This window comes from Prinia subflava, chromosome 2 (assembly GCF_021018805.1).
Source record: "Prinia subflava isolate CZ2003 ecotype Zambia chromosome 2, Cam_Psub_1.2, whole genome shotgun sequence".
Classification (NCBI taxonomy): domain Eukaryota; kingdom Metazoa; phylum Chordata; class Aves; order Passeriformes; family Cisticolidae; genus Prinia; species Prinia subflava.
The window spans coordinates 82,148,700-82,170,728 of record NC_086248.1 but is presented as its reverse complement, the minus strand read 5'-3'; the positions used below and the strand labels follow the sequence as shown (position 1 = coordinate 82,170,728).

General features: G+C 36.4%; 1 protein-coding gene across 2 annotated transcripts in view; it reads left to right on the top strand.

Annotated features, from left to right (window-relative positions):
• The window catches only part of LRPPRC (leucine rich pentatricopeptide repeat containing), an 87,755-nt gene that overhangs the window by 53,609 nt on the left and 12,117 nt on the right, over positions 1-22,029 (top strand). For both annotated transcript variants that reach the window (XM_063390797.1, XM_063390796.1), the window contains exons 26-31: positions 8,704-8,772; positions 9,023-9,113; positions 11,381-11,523; positions 11,633-11,714; positions 15,626-15,746; positions 19,415-19,503. In XM_063390797.1, the coding sequence (XP_063246867.1) occupies positions 8,704-8,772; positions 9,023-9,113; positions 11,381-11,523; positions 11,633-11,714; positions 15,626-15,746; positions 19,415-19,503 (595 nt within the window). The remainder of the gene's footprint in view (positions 1-8,703; positions 8,773-9,022; positions 9,114-11,380; positions 11,524-11,632; positions 11,715-15,625; positions 15,747-19,414; positions 19,504-22,029) is intronic.

The following is a 22,029-nucleotide window of genomic DNA, read 5'->3' as shown; positions in this document are numbered from 1 at the left end:
AGGGAATGTTACACCACCTTGGAGGAATTTATTTATCCCCTTTTCACCTGTTACTCTGTTTTCATGCTGCATGGAGGTTTACAGGTTTCACTATTACAGTAGTTAGAATCTCGTTGATGTCTGCCATTTTTGTTGAATTTGATATTTTGGTGATCTCTGAATCTTTGCCCAAGACCTCATAACTTGCAGCTATTTTGCATTCGTGGTGGTGGAATATTTCTAGACCCAGCCTTTTTCCTTCCTTTACTCATGCTGAATGCAGCTGTTCAAGTACCCACTGAATCAGGGTGTGATGCAGCCCATGTCCACTCTTGGCTTTTTCTGAAAAGATTTCTATCTCATTCAGTACTGTAACAGGCCTGCAGCAGAGGGTCAAGCAAAGCCCATCTATAAATCTGCTTACTGAAAGTCTGAACGATGTTTTCCTGAAGCAGAAATGAACACTTCATTCCTGTGACTGAATAGGCAGAGTATTAAACTGATGTTAAACCATTTCTGCACTGTATCAATAAAATCAATGTAGCTTAAATGAAGTTTCATTGTACAGCAAAATACCTAAATAAACCAAGCCAAGCACCGTGTTCAGAAGGGTATCAGGTCACTTGCATTTTTAGATGGGAGCATATGGACTCCTCTGACAGGAAGCAGGAGTTGGGAGCAGTCCACTGTCTTCGTGTTGTTTGACAGATGCTTCTTGAAATATTTCTAGATAAAATCACATCAGTTGTTAAAATAACAGCTGTTAATTTACTCTTTCAGTGAAAGAGTAAAAGCTCTCATTTCTGCAGTGGATTTGGTTTTGCTGGAAATGAAGGCAAAGAGGATTGGAATACAGGGGAAAGATCTCAGAACTGTGTGGCAGAGTTTGTCGGTAGAAATTCAACCTGTGTATTTTTTTTTCCACTAGAGGAGCCTTCCTTAAAAATGGCCCTGGATAGTGCATGGCTTCAGAATTCTTTTAACCAGATTTTAGTCAAATGTGGTACTATTTTCATCTAATCTCATACTAAGTATCTTGTTTATATTGAATAATTAAATTGATCATACCATATCCCACATATCTCGAGACATTAGTGTGAAGAATTCAGGGACAAATGGTTGTGAGATAGTTTATTAAAATGTGTTTCATTGTGAAAAAATGTAATGAAAGGCATTTGCTGCTGAAATCTGGGACCTGACAAAAGAACTGGTTTGGGTGAGTTTAGTCTGCAGGAATATATCTATCAACAGATGTCAAGTTAATTTAGGAGGTAAATAGATTTAAGCAAAGACTTGTGACATCTATTGTCAGCAGACCTCAAGATACCAGTTGCTATTGGATTTAATCTGCCATAAAAACAATGAGAATATTTCTACATGATATTGAGAGATTACAACCTTCTTTCATCCAGATTGCTATTTTTAAGAGTCTGCATCATAAAATTGAGTCCTGCTGATTTTTTTTCTGGAGATGAACTACCAAGAGAAGATGCTTTCTTGATTGTGACAGCAGGGTTGGGGGAGCGAGGGGGGTGCATGGGTTATGTGTAATTTAGTGATGGTTATATCTGATGTCTGAGTTTATTTGCAAAGACTTATTTCTGGTCCTGTAGAGAAAGAGTGGAGGTAATTAAAACAAAATTTAAATGTTTGTAAACAAGATTGTATTAGATAATGGTGGTCTGAGATTTAGGAATAGTTCATAGGGGGTGTAATAGCTTTTATTAGAGTGACCGTATACAACTGAGATTGAGGGGAAAGAGCTTTTAAGCATGCAAACCCTATAATTACAAGAAAAGATTAATTTTTAAAATTATCAGTGTTGAGTCCTGTTAGTCCAATAAGATCATTACTTCTCCTTCTGAAGCTGGTCTCCAATGCAGTTAGTTATTAGTGAACTTGGATTTTCCTTCCATGCATCAATGTATGTGGTTAATTTAAAAAGGGGTGCTTACCAGTTCAGTGGACATTATTTAGAAATTCTTAAATATTCCTTTCTTACAGGGAAGGGCTATGTTTCAAGTAAGTAAACTTGGTAAAGGAGATGACTACTAAAAAAATTCCTTCCCGAAAGGAAGATGGTAATGTGTTCAGATGTGGGATTATGGCAGGATCTGTGCATCTTTTCTTAGCTCCAGGGACTTTGAGTTAGAAGGAAGGGATTTATAATGCTTTTTTTTTTTTTTTTTTTTTTCATTTGTCATACACTGTAAAACCACATTACAAGGCCAGCAGCAAACTTTTGCTCTGTTTTGAGTCTAGGACAACATTGAGGACTTCGTTTTAAGCCAGGTTTTTGTGTGTTTTTTCTCTCACCTTTTCTTCCAGTATGATTATTGTTGTAAATGTCTATTAATTTATTTTTGAATAATATTTCACTGCATAATTTATCTTGGAAATCTTACTGGTAAATGTAGAATATTTCAATAGTGATGAAATGTACATCAGTTTCAGTTGTCTTGAGTAATGATAAAGTTGTAAAACTCTATCCTACTTTTATTCTAGTATTTTTGGAAAATAATCAAGTTGCCTGACATTTTTCTCAGTGTTTGCCTAAAAAGGCAGCATATATTCCTCTTTGGAGTGAAATAAATAAAATCATGAGTATTTACTCAACAGATACCTGTGTTGGTAAAGTCAGTGAATTATTAAACTGACAGAAGCTTTGAAGCAAATACATACTCAGGAAGACAAAACCACAAACCAACAGTACAAACTTTCCCAGTGGAGTCTGTAAGCTTTGTATTTTCTTTCTGTGAACTACTGCTCCTTTTTACATCAAAATTGACCTAGTAGAAGTTGACTGGGTGCTACCTTGTGCGAATGTAGGACAAGCAGAAAGGAGAGCGTGAGCTTGAATTCTCCTCAGACTCAGGAGAATAGTTAGTGAGGATAGATGTGTAGACATGTGTCCCTTTGTCTTTCATTAAATATCTGGTACTGCAAATAAAATATCAAATACACTATAGCTGAGTAGGCTTTGAAGGCGTGACTTGCAGTGGAGCAACTCATAAGTTTCAATATTCCAGCACTGCATTAGAGTACAAGCCCTCATTATCAACATGGAAAGTAGACATATTGAAGGTACAGATATAATTGCTTTCAAGCTTACATACAGTTGTCCCTTGCCCAAAAAGTTAAATGAGCGTCCACATATTTTAGATGAGTTTCTCTTTAAAGAATTCACTATCAAGGGGGTTGTATTTTGTTTAGTTGTATTTATTTATGGGCAAAACTGCTTATAAAGAAGAAAAGAAATGACTCACTCTTCAGAGAGTTTGCAAGGTTTCCTTTGTTGAGAAAGATTAAAATGAGGGAGAGTATCTTTCCGTGCCATCACCAAATAAACCATTTTTGAAACCCTTGAGAACTAAACTTCTTTCAAAGTGGAAAATGAACTTGTAGAAAAAGTATTGGTTCCACTGCCAGCCATAAACAGCCGTAGCTGTAATGTCATCCTGGTAGTACAATGACTTAAAGAAAAGCTGAGCTAGAGGAGCACTAATGTGTTTTCTTAGACAGTTGATATGATTGCATCAGGAAAGATGCTTTTTGATGCACAGATTGGTTTTAGATCCCTCAGTCTCTAAAGCTGGATCTTTTGTGGGCTTCTGGACTATTGCATAAAAGTTTAGAGCCAATAATCAAAGCAGGGTTTTTTTCCTGTATATTCAGCAATGATACTTCACTTAGACTTTGCTATGAAGACTATAGTGGGAGAAATACAGCAAAGTGGTATACCTGCCTAGATATGAACTCAAGATGTAAGATTATTTTTAAAAATAATGTAAATGTGTTAATTGGTATTTTTAAAAGCTAATGCATTGTTATTTGAAAGTAAAGGAATGTTTAGCAGGAGAAAAAAGGTAATAGAAGTGTAAAATAGTTTTAATAATCTCGTTCAATAACTAGACTAGGCTGGCTACATGAGGTACAGAAATTTTATATATGCTTTTCTAACTTTCTGATTAAGAAGTACACCTATTGCTTAGGAGAAGTGAGGACTTCTGCCACAAGTTTTAACTTAGGGGAAGATTCAAGGAAAATATCCAGTGTTTATGTTGTAAACAGCTTTGTTCAAACAGCTTGCCTTGCAAAAATATCCCAGGCTTCATTAAAGTTGTATGGAATTTGTGAGATTTTCACAGAGATTTTTATGGAATCAGGGAAAAATCTGTCTTTAAATTAAGAACTCCCCATCAAGTGTTCTGTTTTCCCTGACACTTATGTTGGAGAGAGCTGTTAGGAATGACACACATCAGTTCTTATAGCTGTCTGCTCAAGGCTGTCTGCTTGGAGAAGTAAGGCATTTTCCTGCAAGACATTGCTTTGGCATCTAAATCTCAGTAACTGGTTCTGGTACTGGTAGCATAAGTCTGTTGTTGCTGCTGATGTAACTCTTCATGAAATGTTCTTCTTCCTTTAGCAGCATTAGCTGTCTCTTACTATTACTGGCTTTTTCAGCTGCAAAGAGAGGAATGAATGCAACTATCCTTCCAAAGAATACCATCAGGAAATGCAACATGGATGGCTTTTATAAAATTTGGCTGTTTCTTTCCATTATGTTTGAATTCGTGATTATAGTGGAACTGTTTCCCTAAGAAAAGACTGAACTTTTTGCAAAGAAAATACAGAAACTTTGAAGTAGACATAAATCACTTAAGGTGGTCAGGGTTAAACTTGAATCGTTAGAATTGATGTGTTATTCACAGTGAAGTTATGAAAGACTAGAGTAAGTTGACTGGTATATGTAAGAATTATTTTGCCAAACAACACACAGTAGTAATTTGTGAACGTGCAGTGTTGGAAGGTTAAAACAGAAGCTCTCCATCTCTTGTCACATACATGTCAACTGAAAAATGCTGCTGCTGGTTTTTAAGCAGTTATGCAACCTAAGCCAGCAAAAGTGGCACTGTTATGAGGCAGTTCTCAACTCTTAGTTTGCTGAAAGTCATCTTTTGAATGGGACACAGGGCTTCTGGTCTGTATGTTGTGTTTTGTGGCTTTTATCTGTAAGTTGTGTTTCAAGAGAAAAAGTTTGGTTTAGGCAAGTGGAGAGGAGTAAATAAGTATTTTCATATGAATTCTGTAATTTTTTTAAACTTTTTTGTTAGAAAAGCTTTTTTGAAAGTAAAAAACCAGTATGGCTCTCTTGGCTGTAGCAGTTAGAGAATACTAATGTAAACAGAATTTGAATATTTCCATTATTATTTAAAAATCTGGAAAAACATCTAGTAGATTCCTCTCTGACAGGTCAGTATTTTTCCAAACAGTATTTTTCCAAACAATCTGTTTTCTTTCAGCTGTAATAGGTAGAAATTAGCTCAAATAAAAATGTTAGTACAGAAAATCTGCTGATTGGACCCCTTCAATCACCTGTCTGAAGTGACTGGTTCTCAGAAGGAGAGCAAATCAAATGCTTTCAGCGTGTTAGGGCTGTTGCATTTACATGATTTTTGAGTGCTGCTTGACAAGAGTTCTTCCAAAGATGCAGCATGTTTTTCCCTTTGTGTTTAGTGTTCCTTACTGTGTGTGAAGGTGTAGAATCAGTGAGAAAATTGATGTGTGGGTGTAAGTGTGCCATAAATGAAATTGTCATAGAATCACTGAATATGCTGAGTTGGAGGGGGGCCTTCAGTATCATTGAGTCCCACTCCTGGTCCTGGATAGGACACCCCAAGAACCACATCATGTGTAAGTTTTGATCAAAACTGTGGACTGATTTCTATAAAAGATACAATGAGGTAGCTGAATTCTGCTTAGCCTAGAGAAGAAACAGGGAATTATTTTATATACAAGTCATTAAATACAAGTATGAAGTTGAGATAATAAAGAAAAATCAATTGTATATCGTCTTCTAATACAAAATTCAGAGTTTTCAAAGGAAGCTGGTAGAAGTTAGGCTGAAAACAATCAAAAGTGGAAGTATTTTGGTTGTTCTCTCCAGAAAGTGGTGGAGGCAACCCATTGCCAAAAGATCTTCTGAATGTGATAAATCTGAAGGGGTTTCAGAGGCAACCAGCAGAGCTCATGGAAGAGAAATAACTTACTAGAACCAGTAGCTGGAGAGTGGAAGAGCACTGAAGGGAATGTATTGCTGTGTTTTCTGACATTTTATTTTCTCCTGTAGTAAGTGTTACAGAGAGGATAACATGCTTTGATTTGGTACAATACAACTGTTTTATATTTCAAAATAACATTAAAGCCAGAAATCCGTGTTTGGTTTATATGCTGGATGAATTTCTTGAGACTCTCAATCCAAAAAAAAAAAAACAAGACAAAGTAACCATAAGATTTGATACAGATTTTTTTTTAAGTCCATTGAAACAAGCAAGATCAAAATTGTAAATGGGAATTTGGAAGAGTAATTATGGTTTTATACTTAATTTTTCTTTATTCCTTGCATTTTGTTATTATTTATTGCAGTCTGCTCTACTGTAGAAGCACTGCTTGCTGCTAAATGCAATGTTTAAAATTCCCTAAGATTGTAAGGGATAAGCTACAAATATGGACTATCAGGCAAGCCCTGGAGATTTAGTTAATCTGACCTAGATGTTCTTTTGATGATTGAGACCTGCAGTATGTGAAAACACTTCTCAATTTCAAAATGAAACACAAGGATATCTGTTGTATAACTCAGCTGTCCTTGTAGTGACAGACACATCAATCATTTCTGAACAGGAAAGGATTTACTATAAAAAGTTTCTAGCTTTCGAGCTGTTGAGTTCATTGGCATTCGGATCAGCAGTGATATTGGAAGTTGTAAGTGAATTCAGCATTTGAATTTTACCATGTCCTAAAGAGGATTAGCTACAAATGCAGGCAACATACTTCTTTCTTTTTCATTTTCAAGAGCCTGTTGTGTATCAAGAGCCTGTTGTGTAAGATGTTAATTCTTGACTTAGTTTTCCGCTTATTTTATATGGAACTGCTTGGTAGCTCTTAAAAAAGCACTGAACAGGTACCTATAAATATAAGTAACTGTGGGGAGGGGAAAAACCCCAAGCAAACAGAAAACAAATTGGAAAAAAAGCATGTTCCTGGAAAGCTGTGTTTATACATACCACTTTGAATATTGTGGGCAGCTACAATTTTTCTGTAACTTTCTGGGCCGAGACTATTCTAACAGTACAGCTAAACACACAGAGATGCTCCATGTTAAGGAGCTGTGGGATTAGCATCCTGGTTTTTTCAAGCCCTTGTGTTGACTTCATAGAACGGTTGGATGATTGGTAGGATTATATGGACATTTACTCTGCAGAACACTGTCTCCTGTATATTTAGCAAAACTTCAGAGTTTTCACTGAAATTTTGCATGCTGATTTTCTGGTGTATGCTGAATTATATCAGAAAGATGCAAGGGTAGAAATTCTGTGCCTGGAAAATACAGGAAAAGGAAATTATCTTTTTAAAAGAGAGAAGGGAAATTCACATTTCCTGTAATAATTGTTTCCACTGTTTTGCAATTGAAACTTAATATTTTTCACAGTATTTTGTTCAAACTGCCTCTTTCGTGCAAACTGGCATTCAAATTTTTAAAGTTGCACTTCACATTTAAATTGTAGAGATTTGTTACAATATTCAAATGTAAAAGCCTTCAAGAGTCAAAACACATGTTTGTCTGTAGGGGTGAACAGACATTTCCTTGGAATTACTTTAAACTAGATTAATGTGAATCTGGACATTTGAAATACAAAACACAGTCCACTCTGTAAATTATATTTGTGCTAAGACAAGATAGCCTAAAGCAAGGAAATCCAGGTATCTGTGGGAGGGAAGGCCAAGAGGTAAAAAATGATGGATGCTTTGCACACATTTTGCTGTAACCTTTTTTAGATATGGACATGAGTAGGGAGAACGTGGAAAGAATTTGACTTTTCCTATTTTAGAATTTACTATTCTTTATTTTAGAGTTTACTTAAGTTGAGGAACTGCTGTTCTGATTACGGCATGTGGTGCTGGGAAGGCACAGTGAGGTTTTCTACACCAGATGGAGTTTCAAGGATTGAAACTTTTTCTTTTAGCACATGTATAATGTAGCTGCACTCTGCTTGAAACAACAAAGGAATAAATAAGCAAAGGCTTACAACCTGGGAAGGTCACTTACAGAAAGAACTTTGGCTTGCTGACAATTACACATCAGTTCCTCTGTGTTCACACACTTAGGGGCAAGCCTTGAGTGTCTTAGCCTTGAGAGTAGGTCTTGAGGCTTCTGTTCTGGGGTAGGAGTTGCCCTACAGTTGCTATACCTGGCATCTGTAGGGTACATTGGCATCACTAAATGGTGATGGTGCACTTCAGAAGCATGGCTTTCTAACTGCTAAGTTGCAGTGGTGCTGAATACAAATATTTCATTGTGAAGACAGTTTGGAAACATTTGGTGTAATTCTTTACCGTGAGTAATACAAAGAATTATTATAGGTAGCAGCAATAATACACAATTAATGTGATGATAGAATTTATTAAACGTTTCAGTTCATCTGAAGTGTATTTTAAATGAACTCTCTCAGCAATGTTGAGCCGAAAAGGAGAATGTCTTGAATGAGATGACTGCAAGTTTTTTGTCTTATAAATGCAAATTAACATGATTATTTGTGAGATTGTAGTTTCATTTAAACAAACAAAAGCTATGAACTTTTGTTATGAATACCTGTATTATGTTTATTTCCCCTTAGAATGTTCTATGTGCAGTAATGTATTTCTTGTTGTGGAAATATTTTACAGACTCCTGGCTTAAGAGCACACTCTGGAAGATTGCAGTGGTTTGCAAAAAAGTGTATATTAGGTAAACAGGTATGTGACTCATATGATGTGTTCTATGGAACTGTCATTTTATTCTAAGAAAAATTCTTTTGAAGTATTTCCTCGCTTGATTTTTATGTTTGTGAAAGGACATGTGACAGGTTGATGAGGTGAACTTAATGCTGGTGTATACTTAAACAGAAATACTGTTTTAGCTGAATGCACACAGCATGTATGTGCACGTAAATAGAAAAATAATTGTTTGGCTGAGGTATAACTGTGTTCTTCCTTCTTTTTGAAGATGGAAGTTTTGGAACAGTTGGTAGAATTAACTCGAAATCTGTTTGAATGTGATAGAGATGAGATGTACTACCACCTGCTCACACTGTGTGGTAAGTGAGCTCGAGATCTTTTTCATGTTTGTGATCTGTTTTCCTTTGTGGTTGGAGAGGGCACATAACCCTGGAGAGAAGCTATGTCTTGGTACCCTGTTGGTCTGGGTACCATTTCTGTGGCATCTCATGGGGGAGGAGAGGTCAGGGGTTTAGTTTTTTTTTCATCTGGAGATCTGAACACTTGGTATAGTGTGTGTGTATATATTACATCCATACATATGTATGTTAAGTTAATTCTGTTTTGGCTTTCAATGTGCTTAGAGAAGAAAACCTGCTCATCCATTATCTTCATAACTGATAAAAATCAGGGGTCTCCTGTAACTGGATCTGGTTCTGAAAGGTGCATATATTTTTTTAATTTACTTATTTTTCACCAGCCACTACCTAACTTTTGCATCGTTTATAGCTGTGAAACAATTTTTAAAACTGAAAGTTAATTTCTGGGCTACACACTTAGTGTAGAATGTATCTATGAGGTTTTCATTCTTTTCTGTGTTTTTCAGTATATGTTGGGTTTGTTTTTCAGTGTATTATACTGTATTATAAAAGAATTAAAATTCTTGAGATTTATTTTAAAGTACTGAAAAAATACCTTGTGCTAAGATTGGATATGGAGCTCTCTTGGGTATGGAGCACTGAACAGTAAATTGGGACATAAAGCATTAAAGGGATTTCTGTGTACTTTGGTAATGTATGTACATATATCTATATATTATTGAGCCATGACAGGAGTTTGATATATCTGGAAAATCTGCTTGTGAGTTTGAAGTAATTTTAGGCTGTTCTCCGTGTACATTTTTGGTTGGGTAGGACTATTGAGGCAGGCCTTATCCCCACTGCACTTAGCTACAGCAGGAGAAGACCTGAGTATTTGCACAAAAAAAATGACCAGAGACCCCGTGAGAATTTTGCTGCTTTTCACTTCCCCAGTCCTTGGAAAGCTTCAAAGAAAACTGTAGCGTTACCTAATTCTGGCTTTACACATACTGGTTCACCATCAAAAATCAAACAGGCCTGAAAATCAATCTTGTCTCAACAGGGAGAGAACCTTCCTATTTCTCCACTCATCCTGTTCACCTCTGGCAGTGACTAGGTCTGACAGTGTGCCTGCTAGGAAGAGAATCTAAGAAGATACAATTCATCAAATTCTGTCATGCAAAATCTTCAGTCTTCTTTCAGAAGACAGAACCAATTCCATCTATTCAAAGAACTGGAAAACATTTGTGGGTTTCTGTCACCATGGAAGACAAAAGCCATGCAGAATCCTGCTTTCAACCATTTTAGATTAGCTATCAAAGCTGCCCCATGCACAACTACAGTAGGACAGTTATTATGTACCAAAACCATAACTTCAGATCTATTTTAGGCATATAAAAAAAGAACCTGCCATCTAGTCCAAACAGCAATCAAAAAGTTTGAAAGCAAGGTATTTGGTTATCACAGAATAGTTTATACTGGAGAAAACCTCAGGAGCTTAAGCCTAGGCTGTTTCTTGGAACTAGGATAGCTCCAAAGTCAGATCACATCACAGCCTTGTTTAGTAAAGGTTTGGGTGCCTCCAGCAACAGAGATCAAAGAGCCTTTCTGAACAACCTGATCCAGAATTTGATCATTCTCACATACTCCATGGCTTTCAAATGTCACCTTTCTCCCTTTGCTGTGCACATGTGAGGAGAGACTGACTCTTGAAGAGTCAGCAAAGAATTTACAAGATGTGCATGTATAGTAGGACTAAACCTGTTTTGAATAAAATGCCAAAACAGTTTATTGAGAAGGATGTTTCTGTTTTAGAGAGCTCATTTTTACCAGGGTGTAAAGTAATAGTGGCTGTGAATCAACCAGTGCTTCACAATTGGTGACTGCAAAGCTAGAATATGTAAAGGCACAGGAAACTACTTGCTGTAGGTAGTTCAATGGTAGTTAACTGTTTTCTTTCATGAAGCCCAGATTTCTATTTATTTGCAGTTATGTACAGTGATGCATATATAAATTTCAGTTAACAGTCTGGAATGGTAGAACTGATGATCTGGGGTGATCACTTTTGCACTACTTTTGAGCTGATTTCTCATCTGAAAATTCATATACTCCTTGAGGGTTTTTTTCTGGCATCCTCTATGTATTTAAAACTTCAAATTCATGATTGGATCAAACAGAACTTCATGATTAATTGATGAACAATTTTCCAAAGACCTCATTTGGATCACCTTAGATATGGATGTATATTCTAAGTGTGCTTTTATCTGAAGATTTTAATCTTGTTTCAGAGAACAGCAAAGACTGGGGAAAGGCTGAAGCTATTTGGACTAAAATTCAAGAAGAAAATATTGTTCCTCGTGAGAAAACACTAATTTTGCTTGCCAATATATTTGAGAAAAATGGTCAGGTTGTTCCATTTGAGGTACCTAAGGTAAGTGGAGTTCAACTTTCCTAGCTAACAACACTTATGAATGTATTTCTTATTAAAAAAACATTAACAGATAGCATTACAGTAATTTAAATGTTTGTTTCTTTTAAAGGGTAGGCCTGAAGATAGCAGAAGTGCTACTACTGGGGAAGAACTGGAAATATGGATGCTTTGCAAGAAAAATAAAGCAAAAGGTAAACTGAAATCCACTGTGGGTTTTTCCCCCCTTCCACGTTAATTTTAAAGTTTCAGTTAACTGCAGAGCTCTTCTGTGCAAACCCCCCAGTCTCTGCTAAAAACATAATTAATTTATTCATGGATGTTTGCCTTTGTACACAGATGAGCAGAGTGTATTTCAGTGCTGTTCCTTTGATTTAGTCTGTGTTTAATCATTGGAAATCCATTCCTATCCATCTCATCCCAAAGGAGAGTGACAGACGAAGAAATAGCTGTACTGGCCCTTACAAAATGGGGAGGAATCCCAGAATCCCAGAATGTGTCAGGTTGCAAGGGTAGATCATCTATCTGGTCCAGCCTTTTTGCTCAGGCAGTCTCATCCTTGAGCACATGGAACAGGATGCTTGAGGATCTCCAGTGATGAGACTCTGCTGGGCAGTCTGTCCAGTGTTCAGTCAGCAGCACAGCCATGCTTAGGTGGCACCTGCTGTGCGTCCATTTCTGCCCATTGCCTCTTGTCCTATTGCTCTGCACCACCGAGAAGAGCCTTGATCCCAATTAATTCATTTCTAGTATTTTCCAAGGTGCAGACTATTTGAATAGTCTTGCAATACTTACATTCTTCATTTATACTATAGTAAATAACTAGGAACCTCACTTGAAAGCAGTATAGAATATATAATTTATTTTTAAACCTAGAATAGGTTTAAAAATTAATTTTGGTGAATGAGAAAGATTTATAAATGCAAGACACCTAGTAATTTTCTTCTCTAAGTGTAATGGGTATATTTTATGGGTTGGACACAGATTTTTAAGCTCTGAGTTTTTAAAAGAAGAATGTATCAGTCATTCAGACATTAACTTACATTGTTAGTGAAATTACAGTCTAGAGTTATTCAGTGTAAATACTCAGTTGGTTTAGATTAGGAGTCTAAAGTTGAGTCTGGACATTCTGCATTCTGTATATGAAATTAAGAGTAGTGCATTATGGCAGGCATTCTGTTTTCAGGAACTTCTTCATCCTGGTAACTGTTGGGTATCGTAAGAAAATGAGAAATGCAGAAATAATTTCATTGAAAATCAGACGAAATCAAGGGGATGTGCTTCATGACATGTTCACTAGGAAAGAGTCCTGTGCATTTGCTATCATAAATGATCAACTGGAGAGCAGGAGGAAACGAAATAAATATCCCTTAGACATTGCAGGGAGACTGGTTTAAAACAAAATTAGTAAATACAACTTCTGTGATAGCATTGGATATTGAACTTAGCAATAAATCCCTTCTGCATATTCTTTTATTTAAAGGTGCAGTATTTGAGAGAAGGTGGTCTAGAGCATTTGGGAATGAAGGGGAAAAAAAGTTCCAACTATGTTGGAAAATCATTTATGTTCTTGGAAAACTTCTCTTGGCCTCAAAAAAACCTAAAAACACTAAGTTGTTGCCTTTTTTTATACAACAGTATCATGTAATTTTGGTGTGAATGTAATAGGGCAGCTTTTTGATGGGAAAAAGATTAACTCAATCTAGTTATGTAATTATTCAATGAACTTACCAAGTCTGACACGTTTTGATAATCTGTTCTCCAAAGTGAGAGAATTTGATTTATGCAAAGTCATATTTTCATCTTTGTCTTGATTCCTCCGTGTGAGAACTTGACTCTAGGGGATCATGTAACACATATCCCAAACAGTCACAATTGCTGAAACAGATTTGACTGTCTTGGGAACTGAGACTTTCTTGGCAAGTTGTCACTTTTCTAGCAAATCTTCCTACTTGAAATAGCTGGTATAACACAATATGATTTTGAAACCAAGAAATTTCTCTTTTGAATGCTAATATATTTTAATAATTTTAGATGCCATCTGAAGAAGTAATAAGCTGATAATACCTGATCAGGCATATGTCTGAATTCAAGATTGATTTAGTTATACTTCAAACGTGCTTCTTGCAGAGATGCAAAATGAAGTTAAGAAAAAAAATCTGAATAGGGTGATCATTCCAAGGTTAGGACTGACATACACAACAAAATTGATAGAAATACTTTAAATTCTTCATTGAACTTGTCATTATGAAAAAAAAAATTAAATTACATATAAATCCTTATAGAAGGAGATCTTACATGTTATGGACTGTGATAATTGATGGTAACATATGCTTGACATCACGACCACTAGTGGCAAGGTCCATTTCTGTACCCAACTGATGAAAATAATATTTAAACACAGGGTGAAATCTGAGTTCAGTCTGAAGACAGTAGAGCTTTTGTAGGAGTCTCTAAACATAAGGAATTTTTGGCCTTAAAATATTGGAATTCAAACAGAGGTTTATGAGCAGAAAGACCAAACCTATCACCAGTCAGCTACATTTTTTTATATCAGTAGTTGCATTTGTAGCAGTTATACCGGTTGGAGGGGTATTGTTCTTGTTGGATGTGGTTGCTGGTCTACTGGTACCTCAGATTTCAGAACAGTGGGAGAAAAAATGTCTTGCCACTGAATTTAAACTTGAACACTATGAATGCTGGTGATCAGCATCTGAGCAGGCAAGAGAGTTCATCACATTGCTTCAGGCCAAACTAACTTCAGACCTCTAAGTAAAAGTGGTGGAGGATTTCAGGACCTTTCTTATGTCGTCCTGTTGTTCCATTGCTCTTTTGGTTGGCAGTGCAATCGCTCTTGCAATGTCAGATTCTCATGTCAGACTCTCTTGTGTACATGAAACTCAAATGCACAGAAGTGAATTTAATTTTTACTAAGAGTCTGTTAGCCATTATTTCTGTTCATATATATATTTAACAAAGTTTCAAGCATACAAAGTAGATTGTGAATGGCCATGGCAATTCTAATGACTAACTCAGTGTAGGAGTCTGTGAGGTGTAAATAATTAATTTTATGCATAGCCATTTTTGTGCCTACATTTCAGGAGGTTTTTGTGTATACTTTTTGGCTGAAGAAGTTAAAGATGCAAACTGAAAGGCATAGCAACAGTTTTGATTTAAATTCCATAACACACTGTACTAAGTACAATTAGTGTGACGCTTCTTATGACATTAACATTCAAATGAGTTGACTTCATCTTTACTTTCAAAATAGAAGGAAAAAGCTTAATGCTTAGCTATGAAATTTGTGGTGATAGTCCAACTATTTCTGATAAGTTCTAAAGGTTATTGTGGCTATGATTTGAATTAGCAAAGGGATTATTTCATGAGTCATTAAAAGAAATGTGTAATCACTGTTTAGATGTAAAAGATCATTTGTGGTTCTTAACACAGCTTTCTAGTATATGTTAGAGCGTGGATGGCAGTTCTGGCTGCATGCTTATAGCTGCATAATCTTGTTTCAGAAAAATAAATGACTGAAAACTGTGCTTATCATTTTTTCCCCCTTTTTGGTAACATCTTTTCATACACTGACAGTTATTGTGAATGCATGAAATAAAACTGTTAATCAGTCAAACAAATGCAGTGTAGTTTACTTGCTAAATATCTGTATATTTGTAAATTGTATGTTTTGTATAAATCTTGTCGTAGCCAAATAATTTGATCTCCCCATATTGGAATCGCCTCCTATATTATTTGTTAAATGCTGTTATGATCGTGCACCAGACAGTGTAACTGTATACCCCAGAATTAGGTGTTGCTTTAAAAATTGTGAGTCTTCCCCTTCTAACCAGCTATCTTGGTATTGAAGCAACAGCCACATATAAAGGAAGAGCAGTAGCAAACTTTTTCTCCTGTAGAAGTGTGTGTTGATTGTTTGTATACAGGCAGTTGGGAGCAAGCTGTGATCCGCGGTTCTGGGCTTAAAGATGTAAGCAAAGGATACACAGAGTTAAGATGGACCTTTTTCGATGAATAGGTGGTTTCTTGCTGTGATCAACATTCTTGCAGTATGACATTTCCTTTTGGCTTTCTTACTCTTTTTTAGAGGCCTACAATATTTTCAAGAAAATGCAGAAGGACGAGTCTGATCATCGTTCCTGTGACATCCTGATAAAAGCATTGTTAGCACAGAATTGTCTTGATGAAGCCCTTGACGTGAAACGCATGTAAGGCTTTTCTTTGTTTGGGGGATTTTTATTCGCTCAGAGAGAGGGGTTAAATAATTTCTGGATCATTTTCAGGTGAGTCCTTATCTTTTAATGGGAAAACAGGTCATGACTAGTGATTAGGACCTGTGGTAAGAAATACACCAGCATTTCAGAGGGCGATATGCCACATTTTTAAAAAGCTACTAGAGTGACAGTGTGTATTGCTAATAACTCATTTCAAATAACTATCTGAACAAATGCACTTGGCATCAGAGCTGAAAGTCTACCCTTCTGGCAGTCTGCCTTTTCCTCTTTAGAGCAATATCCAAACAGACAAGATTCCTTCACTTAGCTGCCCGTGAGCCTTCCCCTGAATGCCTGTCCCTGCTGCTGTCTTACCCTGCCCACACTCCCTGGCAGCTGGCTGCCTGCCAAATGCAAAATGGTACGTTTGACTGCAATGCCAGTGGCTAGGAGATGACCATAAACCTTAGATCCAACTCTTACACTTCTGAAATAAATCCAACCTGCTGTCAGGAATTATTAGAAGGAAAGGAATCGAATTAACCTTTAGTGAGTTGTATGGTATGGCACTTGCTTTAATTATTGCCTGTAACGTGTGTTCTGGTCAGGTTATAGGCTTTAAAGTGTTGTGACTTGTCAATGTAGAGTTCAGAAGAACAAGAATTTAGGTTTAAGGATTTTAAGTCTTTCAATTTATTCAACCAAAACAAGACTGGTGGTTGTCATTAAGTGTGCTCACTGAATGAATACAGTGGATTTGAAAATGCTTGTAGGTGAATTACCTAATGCATAGAGTACTGTAAGAAAACCTAATAGTTTTTAGAGCCAGCTTAACTTTCTGATGTCCAGGAGCAGTCTACTGTAAGATGATGTTGATTATTTTAACGTTTTCTTTAAAAGTGTTTAGACTGAGAAATATTTTTCATTGAGAAAGTGTTTGAATTCTGCACTCACAGTGCTTTTTCAAATAGCTCTCAGCAACGGGGCTTTAATTAACTATTAACGTTAATAAGTAATGTTTATGCCTGCGGGATATATGGCTTATATCAAGGGAAAACAAAATCAGTTTATCAAATTAATCTCCCTGTAATGCAAGTAACTGATAAATCTTTGCATATAGAAGATGGAGGGGAGATGTTTTAGGGAGTACAAAGAACATTGATAAAATTAAGTCATTTTTTACAGAGAAAATACTCGAGTATCTAAAGATGTGTTGAAAGGTTCTGCAGGGAAGAAGCTTAAAACATTGCACTGAAGATTTGTACATGGATCTGCTTCCCTGCTCTACAGCTCAGACACACTTGTATGGAAGATGTGCAAAGTAGTGCATAATACCAGCAGTAATTTGCAGATTGGAAGAAAGAAGTTGGTGGCTTGTTCCTAGTATTTCAAGGATTCGGAGTTGTCGCTTTAGATAAGTGTTACAGTACGTAAATTCAAAAATTCAGGAAAAAAAATAATTTGAAGGACTGAAGAGGTCAGAGATGCTTTAAGCCTCTGAAGTTTAAGGTGTTTAGGAGTAAAGTAATAGGATTTTATAAGAGATTTTCTTCTTGGTCACTGGTCAAAGCCAACTGAGATCACAACCTCCATGCTTTTCCCAACTCTTCTACTCCATCTTGTAGCATAGAAATGCCAAATAATGACAATCTGAGGATCTTGTAACAGCTTATTGTTGCATAAGGACAGAAAGTGCCTCATATTGGTCGTGTTCATGGTGTATCTATGTAGCTTTTTTCTAGTAACAAAATGATGCTTATATTAAGCATTTTTAAAAGCTTCCAAGTAATTCACTGAAATAGAGAAAGTGATTGTGTGTGTGCCTGTTTTTGAGGAATAACAAATCTGTGTGTTTAGCACACATTTCTGGGTGCTTCAGAATTTTTCCAGCCTCATACTAAAAAGAGATCACTTCTGCAAAGCCTAAATGTTTGCAGTGGCCTGAAACTTGTGCAGCTTCTAATATTTTCATAAAATACAGGAAAGCTACCTTCATTTAGACACATATTACTCATTTTACTCTTTGAAGCTAAATTTGAAAGGTAAATAATATGTAGATAGTCTTTCTCTGCACATTAGCATAGGCAAAAAAATAACTCCTTTTTTCATAAGTTAAAAATGTCCAGTAACTTCCAGACGTCCCCCTGTTACCAGAACTGAAAAACTTCTGTGAGGAAGCAATGTGGGAGAAGTGAATAACAGTCCTACACCACCTTTGAAAGAAACAAACACCAGACATCCCAGAACATTACTGATCTGTTGGTCAACCCAAATGTAGTTGCTTTCACATTCTAGAACTGTTCTGAGGAATATTTACTGCATTTAGTCCAAGGAGTTTTAAATAGAAATTTAGGAGTATTGGAATGATGGATTAGTTCTGTAATAGTAGCTAACATCTATTTAATCACACTAAAGATTGGAAGATTGGAGAAAGTAAATCCTTTGTTATATGTAATTTACAGTCTCATGCATGAATTGTTGACTTAAGGGCTTTGACAGATGGGACAAAGGGAAAAAAAAGGCGGAACTGAGCAGTGGGTGCTTAGGCAGGGATTAAGGGGATTGGTTGGGAGAGTAAGAAAATCCTGAGTCCAGTGACTGCATTTGTGAGCCTGGAAGGCTGAAAGTGACTGAGAGGATAGTCATATTGTGTGCAATGTGAAGGATTTTCTTGGGATTGAGGAGAACAATTTAGCAATGACCCTGCTTACCTCCCAATCCGCTCAGCCCCTAAGTTCAAGTAGGTAGGCTGCTCAGTTGTTTGCCACAAGATGATCAGTGAGGTTTATCTTGATTGCTGATATGGTAAATGGCAATGCCCCCCTTTGCTCTGTAGAGATTTTGTAATCTAGAAATGAACATTTGTAAAGTTATCCTTATATATTGAAAATGGGGCTTGGCTATATGTCATTTAGGAGCAGGAACATTTTGTGTAGTATAAGACCAATGTGATTGCTGGTTAGTCTCTCTCTTGACTGATTTCCAGAGTGTTAGAAAAGCATTAGCAGGGTTACTAAAGTAAAGGCTGTCGTTGCTGTACATACATGAAGTTTTGTATTACAGGAGACAAGGAATTGATAAGCGAAATACAATTTTAATGTGGCTAAGGCAGCAAATGTAGGATGTTCACTTTAAAACCTGTATACATTTAGATGACAGAAATTTGAAAATTAATCAACCAAATGATATGGTGTTAGTTCATAATATGCTTTAGTTTATGTTTAAAATATACAGTGCTGAAAATAAATGTTTCATTTTTATTGCTGAAAGAATAGTTTTATATTTTATAATTATGGTGACTATTGAAAAAAGAAGAAAAAGTATCCAGCTTAGGATACAACAGAACAATGCAGGGCATGCAGTTATTTTAGTCATCTAATATGTCAGCATTCAAGAATCTGAACCGATTGTTTAAAAAAAATCTTGTACTTTGTTTCTTTTGTTGCTCACTTCCAACTTTGTCATCTGTCAGAATGCAAAAAAAAATTATCCTTCTATAACCATTGACAGGATAACACAAAAGCTGTCTCCAGGTCGATATTTTGCAGCAATATTTTTAACATACGAACAGTAGTTTTTATAATTTCACCTTGGTGCTCAACCATTTATTATCGTATCAGAAGCATGTCAGTAATTCCTTTCTAAATGTCTGCTTCTTTTAGTGCTGAGACCCACATCAAGGGCTTCACACTGAACAGTGCTGCCAGCAGCCTCCTCATCATATCGCAAGTTAGGCGGGATTATTTGAAAGGTATGTCACAATGCTTGACCTTTACGTCACATTAATGCCTCTGCAGATTTTTCTTGTAACGCCCTTCGAATACTTGGATAAAGGAGTCCATTTAGCAAATTACCTGCTTATCAAGAGCCTTTTGTGGTAGCTGAGAGACGTAAATTACTGTACATGCATTTATAATACAGCTTGAATATGAATGTACTTGTCATTTGACCACTTAGTCCAGTTTCCATTCCATTTAACACAAGATGGGTTTTCTTAAGATGAATCACAGCTCTTCAGACATGCAAAATTTGTGCTCCAGAACGAGAGAAAGTACAGGCTTTCAAGTGCGTTAAAATTCACAGCACAAGTCATTTTGCTTTGGAAATTAACATACTTTAGAGCATCTGAAACAATTCCCAGCAGTTGTTTCTTGCATATTGTGTTGGTTGTGTGAGATACCAGATGAGTTAAATTGACTGTTAAATGGGCATGATTGTGAACTAAATGATTATAATATTGATTTAAAAACTTAATCAAATACTTTTTAATAGTTCTCGATACCAACAGTAACAAAATGACTCTGTTTGGTTTTCTTTTTAATGTAACAACGATGATAGTGATAGAAAATGGTGGCTGAAGAGTATGTAAGGGTACCCAACAAGATGGGCATAAAGTTTACAGTTGTTTTGTTTTACTTCTCAGCACTGGTTGCTTTGCAGCCTAGAGATCAGCTCCACAGTGTTGCATCTTACTTATTTAGTTGGGCTCTAGAACTCCTGTGAGAGAGGAAAACTCTGCACACTGGTAGTTGTATATGCAGGGCAATGTCTCCATGCAAGTCTGAGTACAGTCTTGATATATATTTTTGTCAGTACCTTTAGGCATTAAAGCAACTATGTGCAAATTCAGTGTATTATTTGAGTTGAGTTTGTAAGGCCTACAAGAAAATCCATTTTTGGTTATGCCATCGTTACATTTTATTTCATTCCATCATGCGAAACTGTGCTAATAACCCATACCCATGTAACAGCAGCTACATTAAAATACTCAAAATGAGCATTTAGACACATCTTCTGACTTGTACTCTGTGTTTCCTGTGGCTGATAAACTTGTCTTGTTCCTCATTCAGTCTCCAGTTTCACGTCATTGGCAGGTGTCATCCACTGAAGTCTTTGTGGTGAATGCCATTGCTCCTTTGGCTCTTGGCAGATTTTTTTTGCAGCTTTCAAGGCCTTCACCTGACTTTCCTATCTGATTTTATTCTGATGAATCTTCTCTGTTTTCTTCTCCAATATGTCATGAATTTTAGCACTTCTTCCTGAATACTGCACATGAAAATTCTTCAGAACATCAGTGATGTTTCTATATCCTACCTGTCTATTGCACTAACTACATGGGGTTTTTTTAGCTAGCATACTAAATTCTCTGTCACATCAACTCTCTTCCTTGCTGGACTCTAAAGATCTTACTTTTTGCACAATGCAAAGTTTCTCAAGTCTATGGAATTACATTACTTTGCAAAATTGTATTTTCTTTTATCTTGTGCATCGAACAAACTTTATCTGACAATTTTTTTGAGTAGTCACACTTAATCCTTGTTTCTGTTTTAATTTGAGAGATACTACTTGTCTTTGTCTAAGTGAAGCCTTGAAAGTGCAAGCTACTAAGTATTTCAGACATACTGGTCATTTTCTAAGGCTTACAAATTACCCAAAACGTTTTTGGGCATGGTTTTTTTTGTAGTCTTTTGTTGATGAGCTCCATTTGACCTACATCCTGTGATGGCTTTCACTGGTGTTAAACCTGCTTGCTTTACCACTTACATACCTCATTTAGTTCAACATTCTTCGCTGTGTAATGTGGTACAGTTAAAAGGTTTTATGGAGGCCCCTAAGTATAGTCCTAAGAGCTCTGGCATCTTCAAGCAAGAACTTGGTAAAACCAGGTTGCTTTAAAGAGTCAGAGGTTGAGTTTCATGCAGAGGAAATTGGCAGAGTTTATAGAAGAGCATTTTGAAAGATGCTTGGCTGGTTTTCACAAGTATATAGTTACCTGTAGAATTATTCACTGTGCTACCAGTACCTAACTTGTTGCAGTAGTACTGCACACGTGCAGTTTTCAAGTCTTTCTCTGGCCTTGTTCTTGACAAGGCTGGCTGTACTCTGTGCTAGAGAGAGGTCCACATCTAGTTAGGAGAGAATTTGAACTTGGCATGTGTTCTGAGATTGCTTTTTAAATGTTGTGAATCTTGCCCCACCACCTGCCCCCCCTCCACGTATTGCTCCTTTTTTTCCCTAAAAAAAAGAAGAATGTGGGGCAGAAAAAAAATTTCCTGTGAAGGAAGGCTAAGCATACAGGATGTTTTTGCTTCCTGTCATGTAAAGGGTAATACTTGATTTCTGCAGTACCTGCATATTGAATTGGAATGGCAATGCTGTGGAGTTTCATGTGGGTGTATATTATGCTAGAAGTGTTATCCCTTGGTATTATAATTATCATCTGTGATTAATCCTGCCTATGCTGGTAAGGAATAAGAGATTTTTACCAGAGGGGCAT